This window comes from Panthera tigris, chromosome A3 (assembly GCF_018350195.1).
Source record: "Panthera tigris isolate Pti1 chromosome A3, P.tigris_Pti1_mat1.1, whole genome shotgun sequence".
In the NCBI taxonomy this organism is placed as follows: Eukaryota; Metazoa; Chordata; class Mammalia; order Carnivora; family Felidae; genus Panthera; species Panthera tigris.
In genome coordinates this window covers 57,721,659-57,738,085 of record NC_056662.1, presented here as the reverse complement: position 1 = coordinate 57,738,085, position 16,427 = coordinate 57,721,659, and the positions used below count along the sequence as shown (strand labels likewise).

The 16,427-nt window shown below is 44.9% G+C and overlaps 1 protein-coding gene across 5 annotated transcripts in view; it reads left to right on the top strand.

Annotated features, from left to right (window-relative positions):
* IL1R2 (interleukin 1 receptor type 2) overlaps positions 1-6,732 on the top strand; it is a 33,790-nt gene extending 27,058 nt beyond the window's left edge. For 4 of the 5 annotated variants that reach the window (XM_007097781.3, XM_015544624.2, XM_015544623.2 and 1 more), the window contains exons 6-9: positions 1,437-1,499; positions 2,547-2,682; positions 4,265-4,407; positions 6,545-6,732. In XM_007097781.3, the coding sequence (XP_007097843.3) occupies positions 1,437-1,499; positions 2,547-2,682; positions 4,265-4,407; positions 6,545-6,684 (482 nt within the window). In that variant the 3' untranslated portion in view covers positions 6,685-6,732. Of the gene's footprint in view, positions 1-1,436; positions 1,500-2,546; positions 2,687-4,264; positions 4,408-6,544 lie in introns of those variants that run through there. The other variant, XM_042981096.1, reaches the window with a different exon arrangement.
* Positions 6,733-16,427: the final 9,695 nt, after the last annotated feature.

The following is a 16,427-nucleotide window of genomic DNA, read 5'->3' as shown; positions in this document are numbered from 1 at the left end:
TACTGAACAAGTACACAGTTGGAGTCTTTTAAGGCATTTTGGAGGGCTTTGAAAATACATTAAGGTTAAATAATTAGTCATTGAAGGGAGAAGACATTTTTTTTTTGTCACAGGGAATCCAGAGATTCAGTTTTGCTACAGAGAAAATTGTGTCATGAACTGAAATCTCTAGACTATTTTACTGTCTTATGAGGATTTATTCATACCAACAACTTGTTCCCCACAGGGAATCATGGAAACTTCCCAGGATTTTGAAGGGGCTCCTAATTATCCTGTTTATGTGATACTGCATATGAACACTAGGGGGCGACCAACCTTCATATTACCCAGTGTTATGATCTCACTGTTTCTCAGAGGTTCTCAAAGGGTGGTCCTGGGCCAGCCGGAAGTAGCAGCTCTTGGATGCTCACTAGACTTGGAAACTCTCATCTCCACCCCAGACCCACTGAATTAGAAACAGGGATGTGGTGGGGGGAGCACAGCAATCTGTGTTTAACATGCGGCCCACGGATGCTGATGTACCTTCAGATTTGAGAAGCACTGAGGTATCTAGCCCCTGAGGCTCTTTTCTCACCGCCTCTCTGTTGCCCCAGCATCTGTGCAGCAGGCATGTGATTATGTGTGTTTGTTGGGGGGCTGGGGGGAGACTCCTGGTCATGGTCAAGAAGCCATCTGGTCCTCTGCTGTGAGACTGCCTAATGCTTACTCACGTTAGGATTTCAAGAGGCTCTGCAGGAAAGGTGTAAGGATGGAGTGAGCAGTTATGGAGATGGGCAGCCCTTCACCCACCCCCAGTCACACTCTTTGCTCTAGTTCAGGTGCCCAGTTTCTTCAAGTGGTTGGGAGACCTTCCTCTTGGGAAGTTGGGTTGCTATTCAGAAGTCCACCTCTGTTTCCCAAAAGAGTTTACGTCTTCAATGAACAAGACATAGTAGCCAATGCTGGGTTGTGCTCTTTGTCACTCAGTGTGGGATTAACAGTATAAACAGGTGGTTCCCAAATACTTGTGCCTTTTTAAATTTTTTTCGAGTGACTCTTCAGAGGCAGGAATGGAAAGGATGGAGATATTTTAGGGCAAATAGATGTTGGGGTAAAGCCTATCTTGTGGACATTGTGAACATTGCTATTAAGGATTTATTCAGGAAGCCAGGGAGGGGAATGGTTAATTATTTATCACAGAGCAAAGAACATCAGTTAGTGGAATGTGTATTTAAGTGTGGCCTCTTCCAGTAATATCTCTTCTGGGAAAGGCATTGGCCAGAGATGCTCACTTTTGTGGAGAGCCTGTTTCCTTTGCTAGACAAAGGTCGAATCTTACAATGGCTGGCCATACTGTCGAGGAGAACTTTGTTAATTAGCTAAACAATGGAACTTGACTCTCAGCTCGAAATGAAGTCTTTCCTAATTGAATCTTTTTTTCCTCCTATCATTCTCAGAAAAAGAAGAGGAGACAATTCCTGTGATTATCTCCCCCCACCAGACCATCTTAGCTTCGCTGGGTAAGGCCCGCAAGGACCGTGTAACCCACAGGGGTGCCTGCAGTCCCTAAGCGCAGTGTCCCAGACCCTTGTGACCCCCCTGGGTGGGACCCCAGGACCCCAGCGTGAGAGGCAGAAATAACAGATATGAGGGAACATTTCCTTCTGTGAGATGGTAGAAGTGGCATTGATTGAAATTAGGTCTATTTTGTTACATGAAAACCGTACCTACAAAAATCTGCATGTAAAAATCCGAACATTCTGGTGACAGTTCTTAACTGTATGAGAGGATTAACAGCATGATTCCCTCATGTAGCCAGCACCTGTAGTATATTTTAAATCATTCACTTTACCAAAACTTGGCTGATGCTAAGCTTTTTCCATAAGAGTCCATTTAAAAAAATTTTTTTTGTAATGTTTTAATTTATTTTTGAGAGAGAGAGAGAGAGAGAGAGCACAAGCAGGGGAGGGGCAGAGAGAGAAGGAGACACAGAATCTGAAGCAGGCTCCAGGCTCTGAGCTGTCAGCACAGAGCCCGCTGCGGGGCTCGAACCCGTGAACTGGGAGATCATGACCTGAGCCGAAGTCAGATGCTTAATCGACTGAGCCACCCAGGCGCCCCTCCGTAAGAGTCCATTTGTAAAGTGAGGCTGATCCTGCCACTACTGGCCCCAAGAGACAGTCTCTTGTCGCCGAAATAGCTAGCTGGTTGACTGGGGTGAGGAAAGTGACTGACAGGGTCTCCATTTTTCACTCTGGCTCACACACACTTCACTGTTGAACGTCACTATGTCTAACGGGATGCCACTCGATGCCAGCATTGACCGTGTAGGAGGGCCTCATTTCTCCTGTTTTCCAGAAGGAAAAGCTGCTCAGGGGTCCCGGTGGCTCAATGAAGGTCAAAAGCCACACTGAAGTCAGGCTGGGGTTCAGACAGGCCTGTGCCTGTGTTTGAAAAGATGGGGAAGGGTCCACCACTCAGATTTGCTGATGGACGCAAGGACTGGTGTGACCCCTGTTTCCTGGCTGGGTTCTGACGTATGATGTGTGCTGTCTTGCTGTATGCAGGGTCAAGATTGACAATCCCATGTAAGGTGTTTCTGGGAGCTGGCACACATTCGACCACCATGCTGTGGTGGATGGCCAACACCACCAGCATAGAGAGCGCGTACCAGGGAGGCCGTGTAACCGAGGGGCAGCGCCAGTAAGTGTGTGAAGATCTTTGTCAGCTGAGAAGCATCTTCTAGGCATAGCTGTTAGGGGACTGGTGTGGGCTTTGCTCTTCCTTTTAGAGACAAGGTCATACTGAACCTATTCGTAATGACACACATTCTACATTAAAAATAATCTTTTTGATTCTAAACTGTTGGAGTTTTAGGATTTTATACACTGAGTTTTGCTAAGCATTACCAATTGCTCTTGAGAATCAAACTTTCTCTAGGAGCTGAGTTGCTGCTGACTTGGCATCGATGTTGCATTTTCTAGCTGTTTCATTTGTGTGTCGATTTTTGCAGTTTTTTCAAAAACATTTGTGTGTCGATTTTTGCAGTTTTCAAAAAAAAAAAAAAAAAAAGGAACCCAAAAAACTTTGGAGTTAATACATTTCCATTATGCACTCGGCAACCTGAGTGTCAAACATTTTCACAAACCCCTCGAAAGACTAAAGGTTAGCCCCAGTATCCAAGGGCCTCCTTTGTTTCTCCAGGAACAGGGGACTGCCGCAGGCACTAAGGAAGGTTAATACTAAAAGAAAGGAAGAATTCTGTTCTCATAAGCATTACTCTCTGGAATATGTTTTCTCACTCTGAAAGTAGAACAGTCAGACCTTGTAAGTGTGAACCATTTGTTTGAGGAAGGAGACCATTCAATGTCCCCAATTATCAAAGATTTTTAAAACTGTAGTTTTGGTACTCTGAATTAGCCTGAACTTTCAATTGCCAATTTTTTATCTTTTTTTTTTTTTTTTGAAAGACCTATCAAAAAATACCTTTCTGGATGCAGTTTAGCAGGTCAGAATTATATGTGGTTAGCACAGCTGCTTGCTTGCACAGTCGTTGTTGAGAAAAGCTTGGCATTGCTAACATGCCTCATGTGGGCTTACTCACACTGTCCACTCACTTAAAGGTGCCTATTTTCTCCCAAGGAGAAAAAAAAAGATAGTCCTAGTAGATCCACATACATGGTGTTTTTATTCATGCTCATCAGTAGCAGTGAAGCATCTTCAGATTACCATCACTACGAATGGCTGACTTGAGACATTCCCTGGCCCATCTGCGGCTCTCTGCTCCCAACTTGAGTTTCCAGAATGACAGCTGGCAAAGGAGCAGAGAGGAGGAAACACCAAGGAGGCCAGGATTCCTGGAAACTCCCTCCTCCTCAATATGCAAATGATTTATTGGTGTTACAGTTAAGTTTCCCCAAACCAGACATTTCTATTCCCACTGCCGCCTCTTTGTTCATCAATGGCCTTAAAAAATGGATTCTTCCATTATCCAAACAAAACTGGCTCCTGTTAAGTTCTCCTTGTGACAAGCGTCCTGTTACAGGCACCAACATCTTTAGTGTCACTCCCAACAGCTTCAGTGTCACTCTCACCTTCAGGCACAGGCTTAGAAATTCTCCCAGATAGGGAACAAATATAATGAATGACAAGTGCCCTTGACTTTATGAGTTGAGACCAATTTAAGCACAATAGATCCTTCTCATTGAGAGTGTTTGGATGTCTACATTGTAAAGACGAACTTGCATTTGATACATCATGTTTGAGTGATTATTTCCTCCCTCAGGGAATACTCGGAAAATAACGAGAACTACATTGAAGTGCCACTGATTTTTGATCCAGTCATAAGAGAGGATTTGAACACAGGTTTTAAATGCGTTGTGCGCAACACACTGAGTACTCAGATGCTACGTACCACGGTCAAAGAAGGTATGTATCAAGCAGCGTGTTTGATGTTCTGTGGCTGCTAGACAAAGTGATTTCCACGTGATTGCTTAGGCCACCGAAAGCAGATCTCTTATTTTTTTCTGATTTATTTTTTGTCGGGTGGAGGCTGGCTTTGGGAGAGTATATTCAAATCAAAATTTAAACAGCAAACTGATTTTTGGAAAAAAGACAAAGTGGTTCTGTGATAAACTTAAAAAAAAAAAATCCTTGTGTCCTCATCTGGTTCTGCCCTGGATCAGCAAGACCACCTGTTTCTTCCTGACGCCTCTAGCAGCAGGGTGGGACATTCTTTATCCCGAAATTGAGAAACTCCCTTCCCTGAGAGGTGGGGGCTGAGAGATATGCGGGGCTCAGGGCAGCTTCAGGGTTAAAGTCATCAGTCGGGAGGAGAGAAAGCACAAGACTATAGTCCAGTCAACCCAGTGCCCATTTAATGGACCTTTAAGAAAGAAGAAAAGCCCATGCTATCGTTTTGACCAAGTTGATTTCTTCCCAGTGTTTAAGCACTGAGTGGGAAAGGGAAATAGAGGTAGTGCAGAGACCCTTGGCATCCAGAGAGGTCAACAGGCGACAAGCCGACAAGCCGGAAGTGATCTCCAGCTGCAGTCTCATTATGCCTTCTGGGCAGTCTGTAGCAATCAAAGAAATCGCTCCACATTCTCTGTGTTTGCTGGGAAGGCAGCTGCAGACAGACTTGTAATTGAAAAGCTGAGGATTTGGTTAAGCCTCAGGGCAGAGCATGACAACACCCCAGACGTCTCAAGCCACTAGTTGGAAACACAAAACCCTTGGCTCACCCCACATCTACCCAGCTTCTCCCAGGGTAAGGCAAAAGACTGCAGTTGGGCAGTACTCCTTTCATACTCAAGTTTGAGAACCGTTGTTCTAGATCATTTCCATGAAAGGGTCAGTAGTTGTAGAGATTTGGAAAGGAAGCATCCCACGGAAAGCAGAGTTCACTTCTGGGGTTCAGACTGTGACCCAAAGGAACCTATGGTTTGTCTGGTCCTGAAGCTGGGACCCTTTAAACATTTCTGTAATGTGAGCCCACTCCCTGCATGTCCTGTGCGGGATTGGCCATGCCTCATGGCAGCAGGCATAGCCGAAAGCCTGTCACCAGCATTGAGAGGTGCATCTGGGCGGCTGCTTGGAAAATTAAAGCTTTTCTCATTTCTAAACCTTGTGGGATTTTAAGAGAGAAGAATCATCTGGAGAAATGGTCTGAGATTGTGTTGATTCCTGGAGGCCTAGACAGACTATGATAAATAGCTTTAAAATGTAGAGCTCTGGCTTCATCGTCGAGTCCAGTAACACTTATGTACTTGTGTGTACTTGTTATGTTTTTATTTGTACTCTCTCTATTTTCATAACACAGGGATACCAAGGAGTAGAATGTAAAATAGCTGGGTCCAAGCAATAATCTTGACACCTAAGGCTCCTTTATTTGAAGTTTGTTTTCTCTTCCTTTGCTACTTTACTTAATCTTCCTGACAGCCACACTCATTGGAAAGGGGCAGACTGTACCCTGGCCAAGTCATAGTTGGCTGGTGAGGCCTAAACAGATACCATCTTTTTAAAATTTTTTTTATTTTTTTAAAATGTTCATTCATTTTTGAGAGACAGAGACAGCACGTGAGCGGGGAAGGGGCAGAGAGAGAAAGAGAGAGAGGGAGACACAGAACCTCAAGCAGGCTCCAGGCTCTGAGCTGTCAGCACAGAGCCCCATGGGGGCTCGAACTCACAAACTGTGAGCTCAATGACCTGAGCCGAAGTCGGACGCTTCACTGACTAAGCCTCCCAGGTGCCGCTAAACAGATACCATCTTATTGCACGCTATTCAATGGGCGGAACAAGGACCCGTGACCCGTCACCCCACTCTCTGCTATTTCTCTTTAATGGATTTTTGTTCTACCTTCCTTGTTTCCCTAATGCCACAGATATCATTTTCAAATATCTTTGACCTGATGTAAGGGACATGCTTTCTAAAAAATCAGTGCACTATTATTAGAAAAAACAAACCCCACTTCTTGTCTTCTCCGTAAACCTGCCCTGCACTATCCTGCCCTGGCAGTGAGAGAATGTTCCATCCACCCACCATGTGACTCTGTTCTTCCTACAGCTGCCACATTCTCCTGGGGGATTGCGCTGGCCCCCCTCTCCTTGGTCTTCTTGGTTTTGGTGGGAATATGGATGCACAGACGGTATAAACACAGAACTGGAAAAACATATGGTTTGACCACGTTAAAGACTGGCCCTTAAGATTTTCAATCTTACGTGAGTGAAATAAAGGCAATAAAACAATTCAAATCCAAGCAATATCCTTTTTCGTGGAAGTGGCTTGACCTTTTCGAAGATAGTGCTCTTCCTCAGTTTAACAGAGCTGCTGTGTTTATGGTGAAGCCCTAAAGGAAGAATGTGATGTTTATCCTGAAGCTGAATGACAGGAGGAAGTGTGCATGTGGGCGGGTGAGTAGCTCCCTGCCACTTGTGACCGTTTAAAAGAGTGAGGTGCCCCCAGGCCTGAATTAGAGTCAAAAACATCTAGGTGAGTTTTATAATTCATTCATTAGTCATTTAACAAAAGCGTATTAGAAGTCTGCCTTGGCTATGCTCCGTGGAAGGTGTTATAGATACAAAAATAGTTAAGATGTAAGCTGCGTCTTGGGGAAGATGGAATTTCATTTTGAGACCAGAAAGAGTGCTTTAGAAATGCTACAGAAGGAGAATCAGCAAGAATGGCTGAATTTTTTCAAAAGGACGAGCCAAAAAGTAGCAATTAAAATAGAGTAGACTGTGAGAAAAATACATGTTATTAGGACATATTAGTGAACTGAGAAACAGACTCAACTTTACAACAAAGGTTCTGAAAGTAAGGAGGAAAGAAAGGTATTGGGATGATTGCATTACACATTGGAAAAAAAAAAGAACAAAACTAGGACCCCTTTTATATCATGTTACTCCTCCCAAAGAATCCCAGTTGAATTGATAAATTAAATTTAAATAAATCAAATTGTAGAAAAATTAGCATGACTCACTCCTTCATTTATTTGAGTCTTTGTTCAAGAGTCCTTCCCAGAGGCACTTCTGAATAGCACCTCTTTTCCATCCCTCTCTGTCCCCTCCCTCTGCTTTGTGTGTGATAGATCTTATCATCACCAAACCTTCCATTACATATTTACTTATTTATTTGCGGGTTTTCCCAGCGGATTTGCATGAGAGCAGAGATGTTATTTTGGTCACGGCTGTATCCCCAGTACCTGGAATCGTGCCTGCCATACACTGAACATTTAATAAACGTTTGTAGAATAAATGAAACTAGGATGTATTTTCTTTTGTTCACTACCAATAAAATACAAGAATGGGCAGGGTACAGATGGATGGACTTAATTATGTTACAATTCGTGCCTAATAGAAGAATGAAAGCAAAAGGTAAAAGATATTATGTCAGGCGAGTTCAAGGAATTAATGATAGCCTATACAGTTAATTCAGGGTTTAAAGAAAGGTGTCATGACCCTCATAGATGGGGGAACATGAATAGGGAATTTATGGAAGAAACACATAATGAAACCATAGAAAAGTGATCTGTTTCAGTAATAATCAGAGATGTAAATTAAAGTGACATTGAGATAACAAAGCACTCACACACACTATCAAGTTTTAAAGGCAAACTCAAGGTCATTTCCAAATGGTAACTCCCATTTCCTGTAATTCCATTTATAACTTGGTACTGGGAAGTAGAAAGGGAATTTGTATCAAGCCAGTGGGGTGCTGGGAACAGCTTGTATCTTCTTGCAAGAGCTAAGTGTAGCGTCTCTTCTGAGCTCTGTTCAGTGATGTCATGTTGGTAGCTTAAAATCCACCACCCTGGGAGTACTGACCATAGAAACTGGCAAATGCCACAGGCCAGTGCCCCCCTCCCGGGTACGCCACTCCAGGGCCCTGCAGATGCCTGGGGATGCTGCTCTTGGGAATTAATCTTAGACAGTAATTGAACAAAAGAAGATAAACAGATGTATGAAATATTTCAGTGAAACTCATCACCGTGATGATGAACAATTACGCATCAATTATAAATTATAATTAACAAGAATGCGAGACTGAAATACTTGTAATGTTATGGAAAATTGTATATTTTATGCGATTTATGTGATTATGACAATATTAAAATTCATATCCAGCTAGAAAAGGGTGGAAAAAAACCAAAGGATTTTGAAGACCGATTTCTTAGGTTTAATTCAAGGTCTACCATGTGGTGCCTCTGATCCTAGGCAAGGCCATTCATTAGTCTCTCCCTGTCAGTCTTCTGATCTGGAAAATGGGGTTGATAACAGGGACTAGAGTGCAGTGTTTAATAATCAAGATCATAGGAGGAATAGACAGGAATAAAAATAGTTGTATTGTTTAGGCCAAAGGTTGGCAAACTTCAGCCTTCTGGACAAATGTAGCCTGGCCTTGTGTTTCTGTAAATTAAGTTAAAAAATTTTTTTTAATGTTTATTTATTTTTGAGAGAGACAGAGCACAAGTGGGGGAGGGGCAGAGTGAGAGAAAGACACAGAATCCAAAGCAGGCTCCAGTCTCCGAGCTGTCAGCACAGAGCCCGATGTGGGGCTGGAACTCACGAACCATGAGATCATGACCTGAGCCGAAGTCAGTTACTGAACTGACTGAGCCACCCAGGCGCCCTTGCAAATTAAGTTTTATTAGAACACAGCCATGCCATTTTGTTTATGTATTGTCTGTCTATGGCTGCATTGGCTCTTTGAAGGCAGAGTCGTTGAGACAACAAAGTCTGAACTGTTTGCTATCTCGTCCCATACAGAAAAAGTTCTCTGACCACTGGTTTAGACTGAGGAAATGTGTAGGCAGTTTTCGAGCCTTACTTATATATTTCCCTGCTATCATCTTCTCTGTCCTTCCTTTCCTGTTTTGTAAGTGTGTAAGGAAGGAGAAGGAAAGGAGAAGGCAGAGCCTTTTAGCATCGAATCAGAACTTTCATCGTGAAGGAGGTGGAGGCAGGTTTGGAATGAAGAAGGGGTGAGGACTTTGCAAGGGGCTTCTCTGGGTGCTTCTGCCTTTCTGGCTCCTCAGGCTTGGGCACCACCCCACTCTCATCCCTCTTCCTTCCTGGGACTCCTCCTCTAGTGCTCTCCAGAGTTCCCTACCTTCAGATTCTGGCAGCTTCAACAATGGCCTGGAAAAGAAGCTGACTGCAGCCAGAAAACAACTTTTTAGACTCCACCTTGACTGCACAGCTTATGCACTTCCTCCTGTCCACAGTTCACAAGTTGGGGGTCATGCTCTTAGAAAGAATAGGAGGCAATTTTGGACACCACATTTATGATAATGTCAAGGTATAAGTATGATATTGGAATTGTTATATTTTGAAAGGAGAGTCATTATATTTCTTTTTTTTTTCTATTTTAAGGTTTGTTTATTTTGAGGGGGGCGATGGGCAGAGAGAGAGAGAGAGAGAATCCCAAGCAGGCTCTGTGCTATCAGTGCGGACCCAGATGCAGGGCTCGACCCCACAACCATGAGATCATGACCTGAGCTGAAATCAATAGTTGGAGCTTAACCGACTGAGCCACTCAGGCACCCCAAAAGAAGAGTCATTATATTTCTAAGAGACATACAGGAATATTTATGGATGATAGTTGAGATTTGCTTCAAAAAGGTCCAGTACCATGGCAGGGGCAGGGAATATAGATGAAATATGATTGGCTGTGTGTTAACGATTGTTAACACTAGTGACGGGTGCCTAGGGGTTCCTTATGCAACTCTCTCTCTTTTTGCATGTCTAGAAATTTCCAAAATACAGAGGAAAAAACCAACAATATAGAAGTAACTAAATACCCACCAGACAATAAAATGAATCCATAAGCTGGGCACAGTGGAATCTTCTACAGTGGTGACAGTGAATAAAATACAGCTACATGCAACAATATGGATGAACCTTAGAAATCTTAAGCAAAAAACAAGTCCAGAAACATCTATTTATAGCATGATGCCTTTTTTTAAATGCTTATTTATTTTTGAGAGAGGGACAGAGTGCAAGAGGGGGAGGGGCAGAGAGAGAGGGAGACACAGAATCTGAAGCAAGCTCCAGGCTCTGAGCTGTCAGCACAGAGCCAGACGCAGGACTTGAACTCATGGACTAGACCGCGAGATCATGACCTGAGCCAAAGTTGTATGCTCAACCGACTGAGCCACCCTGGTGCCCCCGGCATGATGCCTTTTTATATAAAATGAAAAACAACTAAAATTAAAAGCTCTCTTCTGTATGCATATATGCAATACATACATGTATTTTTATATATTTATATTTAAGAGCACATATGTGATAAAACTACATTTTAACTATATTTGGATGCGTATGTATCTATATTTAAAGAGTACATATGTGATTTTAAGGGTTTACAATTGTCTAAAATTTAAGAAAGCAAGAGCTTGAGAAACCCAAGGCTCACGATAGTGAACACATCAGGTGACCAGGGCTGGGATGGGTTAGGAAGATGTAAGTTTCATCATGTCTGGATCAAACAGATTAAGACACAGGCCACTCGTGGACCAATGAAGAGTGTGCGTCTTCAACTTAGGATTCTGATTAATTCTGCACATCTGAGTCCAAATTAAACAAACAAAAGAAACAAGGTGTTTTCTTAATGTTTTCATCTGTTTTATGTTCTTTCTGTTGGTGGTTGAACCTTCCAATTTGGATTTTTTTCACCTCCCTCCACAAAATTGGGGGGATGGGGGAGTAAATAGCATTTGACAACCTCACATTTTGGCATGCTACCTGTAGGAAAACAAGCCCTATGTAATGAAATATCACTTCCCCAAGAACTAACTGCGGGTGACAGTGGATGCCAGTAACAGGTACGAATGAACATTTATGCACTCAAATTAAATTTGATGTCTCAAGTATTTGAGACTGTGGTAAAATATAGGGGCTTTTCAGAGTGGGTAGGGTCGTATGTCTACAGTAAGATCTTCTAGGGACAGGATCGCTTCTGCTCATTGACACATCCCCACATCCCCAGCACCTGACATGGTGCCTTGCCACCTAGTAGGTACTTAAGAAGCGCCCGCTGGGTGGATAGAGAAATTGTGTGCTGCTTGGGTTTTCCCAGGACTCGCCAGCCTGTGTGGACAAATGGAATCCCACCAGTAGGACTCTTCCAAGTTTCCCGGCTCCTGCCCCTATTCCCAAATCTGCACTGGTTATTTGCACGACTCCTGCCAATAGCTCACTTGGCCACATAAATGGGCCTCGTGTTTGGTGGTTGTTTTCCTGCTCTTGTCCCCATCTACAAACATCTGCTAAACATGCCATCTCTTCAAGGCTCCTCAGTACTGTATCTGGCCTCCAGTGGAGCACTGTCCCCCCCCAGAAGGCAGTGTTCCAGGGTGTCCGGAGGACAAGCCATCCAACCGCCACCCTGGGCTGCAGTTTCTGTCAGCTGTGGTGCCAGGAGCCAGAAGCTCTCCTTTCATGGCTCATGTGGCCAGCCAGACAACCGCAGTGGCGGTGGGGGCCTGCAGCCCTTCTCCCACATGGCTCAGCCATGGAGTATGCCTCTTCTCCCTGGCGTGACTGCAGAAAATTCTTCCTCATTCTTGTTCAGATGAAGCGAAGCAAAACAAAGTCTCCTGCAAAGAAACTCCCAGAGGTGCTGCTTACTGGTTCTTCAGAAATGGCCTGTCTGCAGTTACCAGGCTCCTGAGGGAGGTCAAGGATTTGGGTCACAGGGGGCCAAGAGCTGCTCATCCAGCTGCAAGGACCAAGCCAGAGAAAGCTTTAGATGAGGGAGAAAAAAGCAAGGAAGAAGACGAAACCAACATTTAATTGCTTACAATGTGCAAGATTTTATATGTTTTACTCAATTTAATCCTCAAAATATCTGTGGGCGAATACTGTAACCCATGTTTTGGAGACAAGGGCATGGAGGCTAAGTTTAAATATTACATCATAAAGTGGCTTAGATGTATGGCAGCAAACAACTGATACTGACTCCCAGGCCTCAACACAGCTGGAGAACAGCTGGCCCCAATTTGGGGCGAGTCCTTTGCAAGAATACAGAAAAGAAGGAGCAGAGCAAATATTTGCTTTCCTGGGGGTGACCCGGCCACTGACAAGAGCTGAGATGCATGTGTCTGGTTCCTCTCCAAACTCACCAGAGGTACATCTGGAATCCATGAGGGGACAAGAGTGATTCTAGTGGGGGTCCCACCATGGGGAAGGAAGCACCAGGAATGGGACCCAAGTGTCCCTCTCCCCTACAGAATTCCTCAGGGTTTTAGTTCTCTTGTCTTGTGGGACTCCAACCAGCCTGAATCCCGCAGGGTGAAGGTGGACAGCCCACCCACACAATCCCAGTTGGCCCTTCCGAGGCTGCTTGTCCTGGAAACACATGAACTTTTTCTGGACCTGGTGGTGGGCAATGTAGATTTGGCCCCCTGAAGGCTCAGAAATGGTTAGGGACAGCATGGGAATTAAATTTCCTGTTCCAGGGGTGCCTGGGTGGCTCAGTCGGTTAAGCGGCCAACTCTTAATTCTGGCTCAGGTCATGGTTTCATGGTAATGAGTTCGAGCCCTGCATTGGGCTCTGTCCTCCTAGTGCAGAGCCTGATTTGGATCTTCTGTTTCCCTCTCTCTACCCCTTCCCTGCTCTCTCTCTCTCTCTCTCTCTCTCACACACACACACACACACTCTCTCTCTCTCTCTCTCTCTCAAAAATAAACTTAAAAAAAATTAAATTTCCTGTTCCAAATTACTGTTTTAAAATGTCAGTTTTATTATTATTCAGGTGTGGTGAGACCAACAAATCAGGCAATGATTGTCATTAAAAAGATGGTTTGTTATAGATCCCTGAAGAGGGCAGCCCTTGCCATGCAGGGCCACATGGGGAAGCACCAGGGTGGGTCAGGAGGCAGAGGGAGGGAAGGGAGAGCATGGCCTTTACTATGGCTTCTTTTTTTTTTAATGTTTATTTATGTTTGAGAGAGACAGTGTGAGTGGGGAAGGGGCAGAAAGAGAGGGAGACACAATCCGAACAGGCTCCAGGCTCTGAGCTGTCAGCACAGAGCCCGATGTGGGGCTCAAGCTCAAGGACCAGGAGATCATGACCTGAGCCAAAGTCAGAAGCTTAACTGACTGAGCCACCCAAGCGACCCAAGTATGGTTTCTGAGGAAGGAATGGACAGGACAGTGGAGGCAAGCTTCAGGTTGGCCAGTTTGACTAATTTCACTGAGTAATTTCATTCACTGGTACCTGGCTTAGGGCAGGTGGATAGTGGCCCTGAGAGACTGATAAAGGAGGTAGTTGGGTTGTGGACTCTGGGTTGGTTGGTGTGCATTTGAAAAGTATGCTCCCTGAATGGGCTAACTAGGGAAGGGCAGTCCCTTCAGGGTCAGCAAAGCTCAGGTGTCAGAAACACAGGGTTAATACAGTTATGCCCAGCTTCATCTGACAGCTCGCCAGAAGTTCAGCAAGGAAATAAATGGCCAAAAGTAAAGAGCCAACAAAATACCTATGCCCCAGTTTTATTTTTTTGCAAGAATATCAAACATCCTTTATCAAGCAAACTCAGGCTGGTAAAGCAGTCACCATAAACCTGTCAAGGGTTAGCACGAAAATGTTGTAAAATAATATTCTGTAGCCCAGGTTTGATTTTAAATTCTTTTTGCACTATCAGGTTCCCAAGGAGACATTAAAGTTCAAAGAGCAAATTATCCTGCCCTTGTAAATGCGAGTGTAAAGGAACCAAACCTCAAAAATGTTGAAATAAAAGTCTGAGTTTCCTCCTCCCCAATTCTACCTTGCTTGGTCCCAGCAGGATGGCTTCTCTGTCCAGGGACAGGGGACTGCGGTCTAGGCCGTCTTCTGTCTCTTGCAGGGAAGGGTGTGGTGCCGAGGCCTTGGGCATCGAATTGGCCTCTCACATGTCCCCTTTAAAAAGTCCCAGGTGTTAATGCAATATTAGCACAGCCCTGACTCCACTCACGCCAAATTTTAAAATAAGCTGTTTCCTGGCTTCTGGAGCTGATTTCTCAGACCATGGTTGCTCCCACCTGGCACTGGGTGTCAGCAGTGACCATAGCAGTCCCAGGGGTGCTGGGGAGAAGGGCAGATGGGTAATGGTGCAGGCAGCTGGTTCTTGGAATGCCGGCCCCAGACCAGCAGCATTGGCATCCCAGGGGACTCACTGGAAATGACAGAGCCGCTGATGGGAAGCTTGCGGTGGTGCCCCCGGGGAGTTGTGAGGCACGCTCACAGTCTGAGTCCCACGTGGTTTGTCCAGAATCCACGATGTGGGAATGTCAAGTCTGTTGGGCCAACTACTCCCACAGGCCTTAGTGACAGCACCGTGGGGACCTCATCTGGAAAATTCCACCTGTGCATCTTATCTTAGCATTTGGATCTCTGATGTTTTCTTGAGTAACGTATGTGTCTCCAGGGGAAGCCCCTATCCCAGGTTCTGGGTCTTTCCTGGGGTCTTTCTTCCCCATCCAGCTCCCCACTCAGAACTTCTTACATGGCCTGTTCTGATGAGTCCTGTGTTTTAGGCCCTGCCTGGTGACAGAGCTTCCCCGATATGTTGTCAGCAGGCCATGTGGTCCTGGGCCAGAGCACCAGTGACTATAGCCTCCTGCTGTGGAAATTTCTAGGCCTCTGCGCCTTTCCCAAGGGCAGGTGTCTCTTCCAGCCCCACTTTGGCTGAAAAATCACCCTCAGCAGATCGCAGACCCTGCCTGTACCCCTGAGGTCCCCTGAGAGTGATCCCCTCACCACATGCCTCTCTGTTCCTGATTTTCCCTCAGCTTTTGAATGATCAAGACCCTCTGCAGCATTTCCCCTACATAAATCTTTCTTTATCTTTATTATTTTTTAACTTAAATTCAAGTTAGTTAGCATGCCGTGTAGTACTGATTTCAGGAGAAGAACCCAGTGATTCACCACTTACATACATGACACCCAGTGCTCATCCCAACAAATGCCCCCCATAATGCCCATCCCTCATTTAGTCCACTTCCCACTCACTTAAATATGTTTCTGAAGCAGAGGGATGTGCTCCAATCCTGTGTGCACCAGGTAAGCAGGAGGGTTCCCAGCCTTGGCCACATACTGGAATCACGTGGAGTGCCTGAAGCAGTGTTGCTGAAGTCCGGCCCCACCTGCACAGATTCTGCTGTCAGTGGTCAGGGTGCCAGCAATTTCTATGCCCTGCAGGTGGTTCCCAGAGCAGCTGGACTGGAACCTTGGCTTGTCCTGTTTAGTTTTCTAGCACCTGTGGGTCTGAAAGCCTTCCTTCATTTAGTTTCCTTTGCTTTCTGGACCAAGCATTATTCATTCATTCATCCATTCATTCATCCTGGCACATTCTTCTAGGTTTTTGTCTCATTTGGCTCTTCCATGTGAACATTATAAACTCTATAAGCTTGGGCTTGCCAGAGCCCCCTGCTCATCTTCTCTCTCAAGCTGGATAATCCCACTATATGCTATCGGTTCAACATCTACCCCAGGCCAGACTCAATGCCATTGTCCTAATGGCCCCTTTACTCTGCCTTATCTGTGCTGTACCTTCCTTTATTACTGTCCTAATAAACTGCCTGAAATACGGTTTTAGCCACGTTCCCTCAACAAACAATTCTTGCCACCCCATCTAGCAAGAATCATGTCGCATTGAAACTCACTCAGCAATTATTTGAGCATTTTAAGATTCTTAGATTATGGACAAGGCACATGGATTTAAAATACGTCCCTCCACAGTATTGTCCTTGGCCTAAGTGGAGAAGGCAGCTGGGGCACGTAATCTGGCTCTGCCTGCTTGGGCCTGGGACTGACTGCAGGGCTAGAATGTCTCAGTGACCATGGGCAGCACAGGCACTCAGTAGCTTTGCAGTTTAGATGCAGTACCACCACCACTGAAAAGGCATAGTCCACTTTCATTCAGCTTTGCCTGAAATCATGCCACACACACCTGTAGCTAATGTAGTT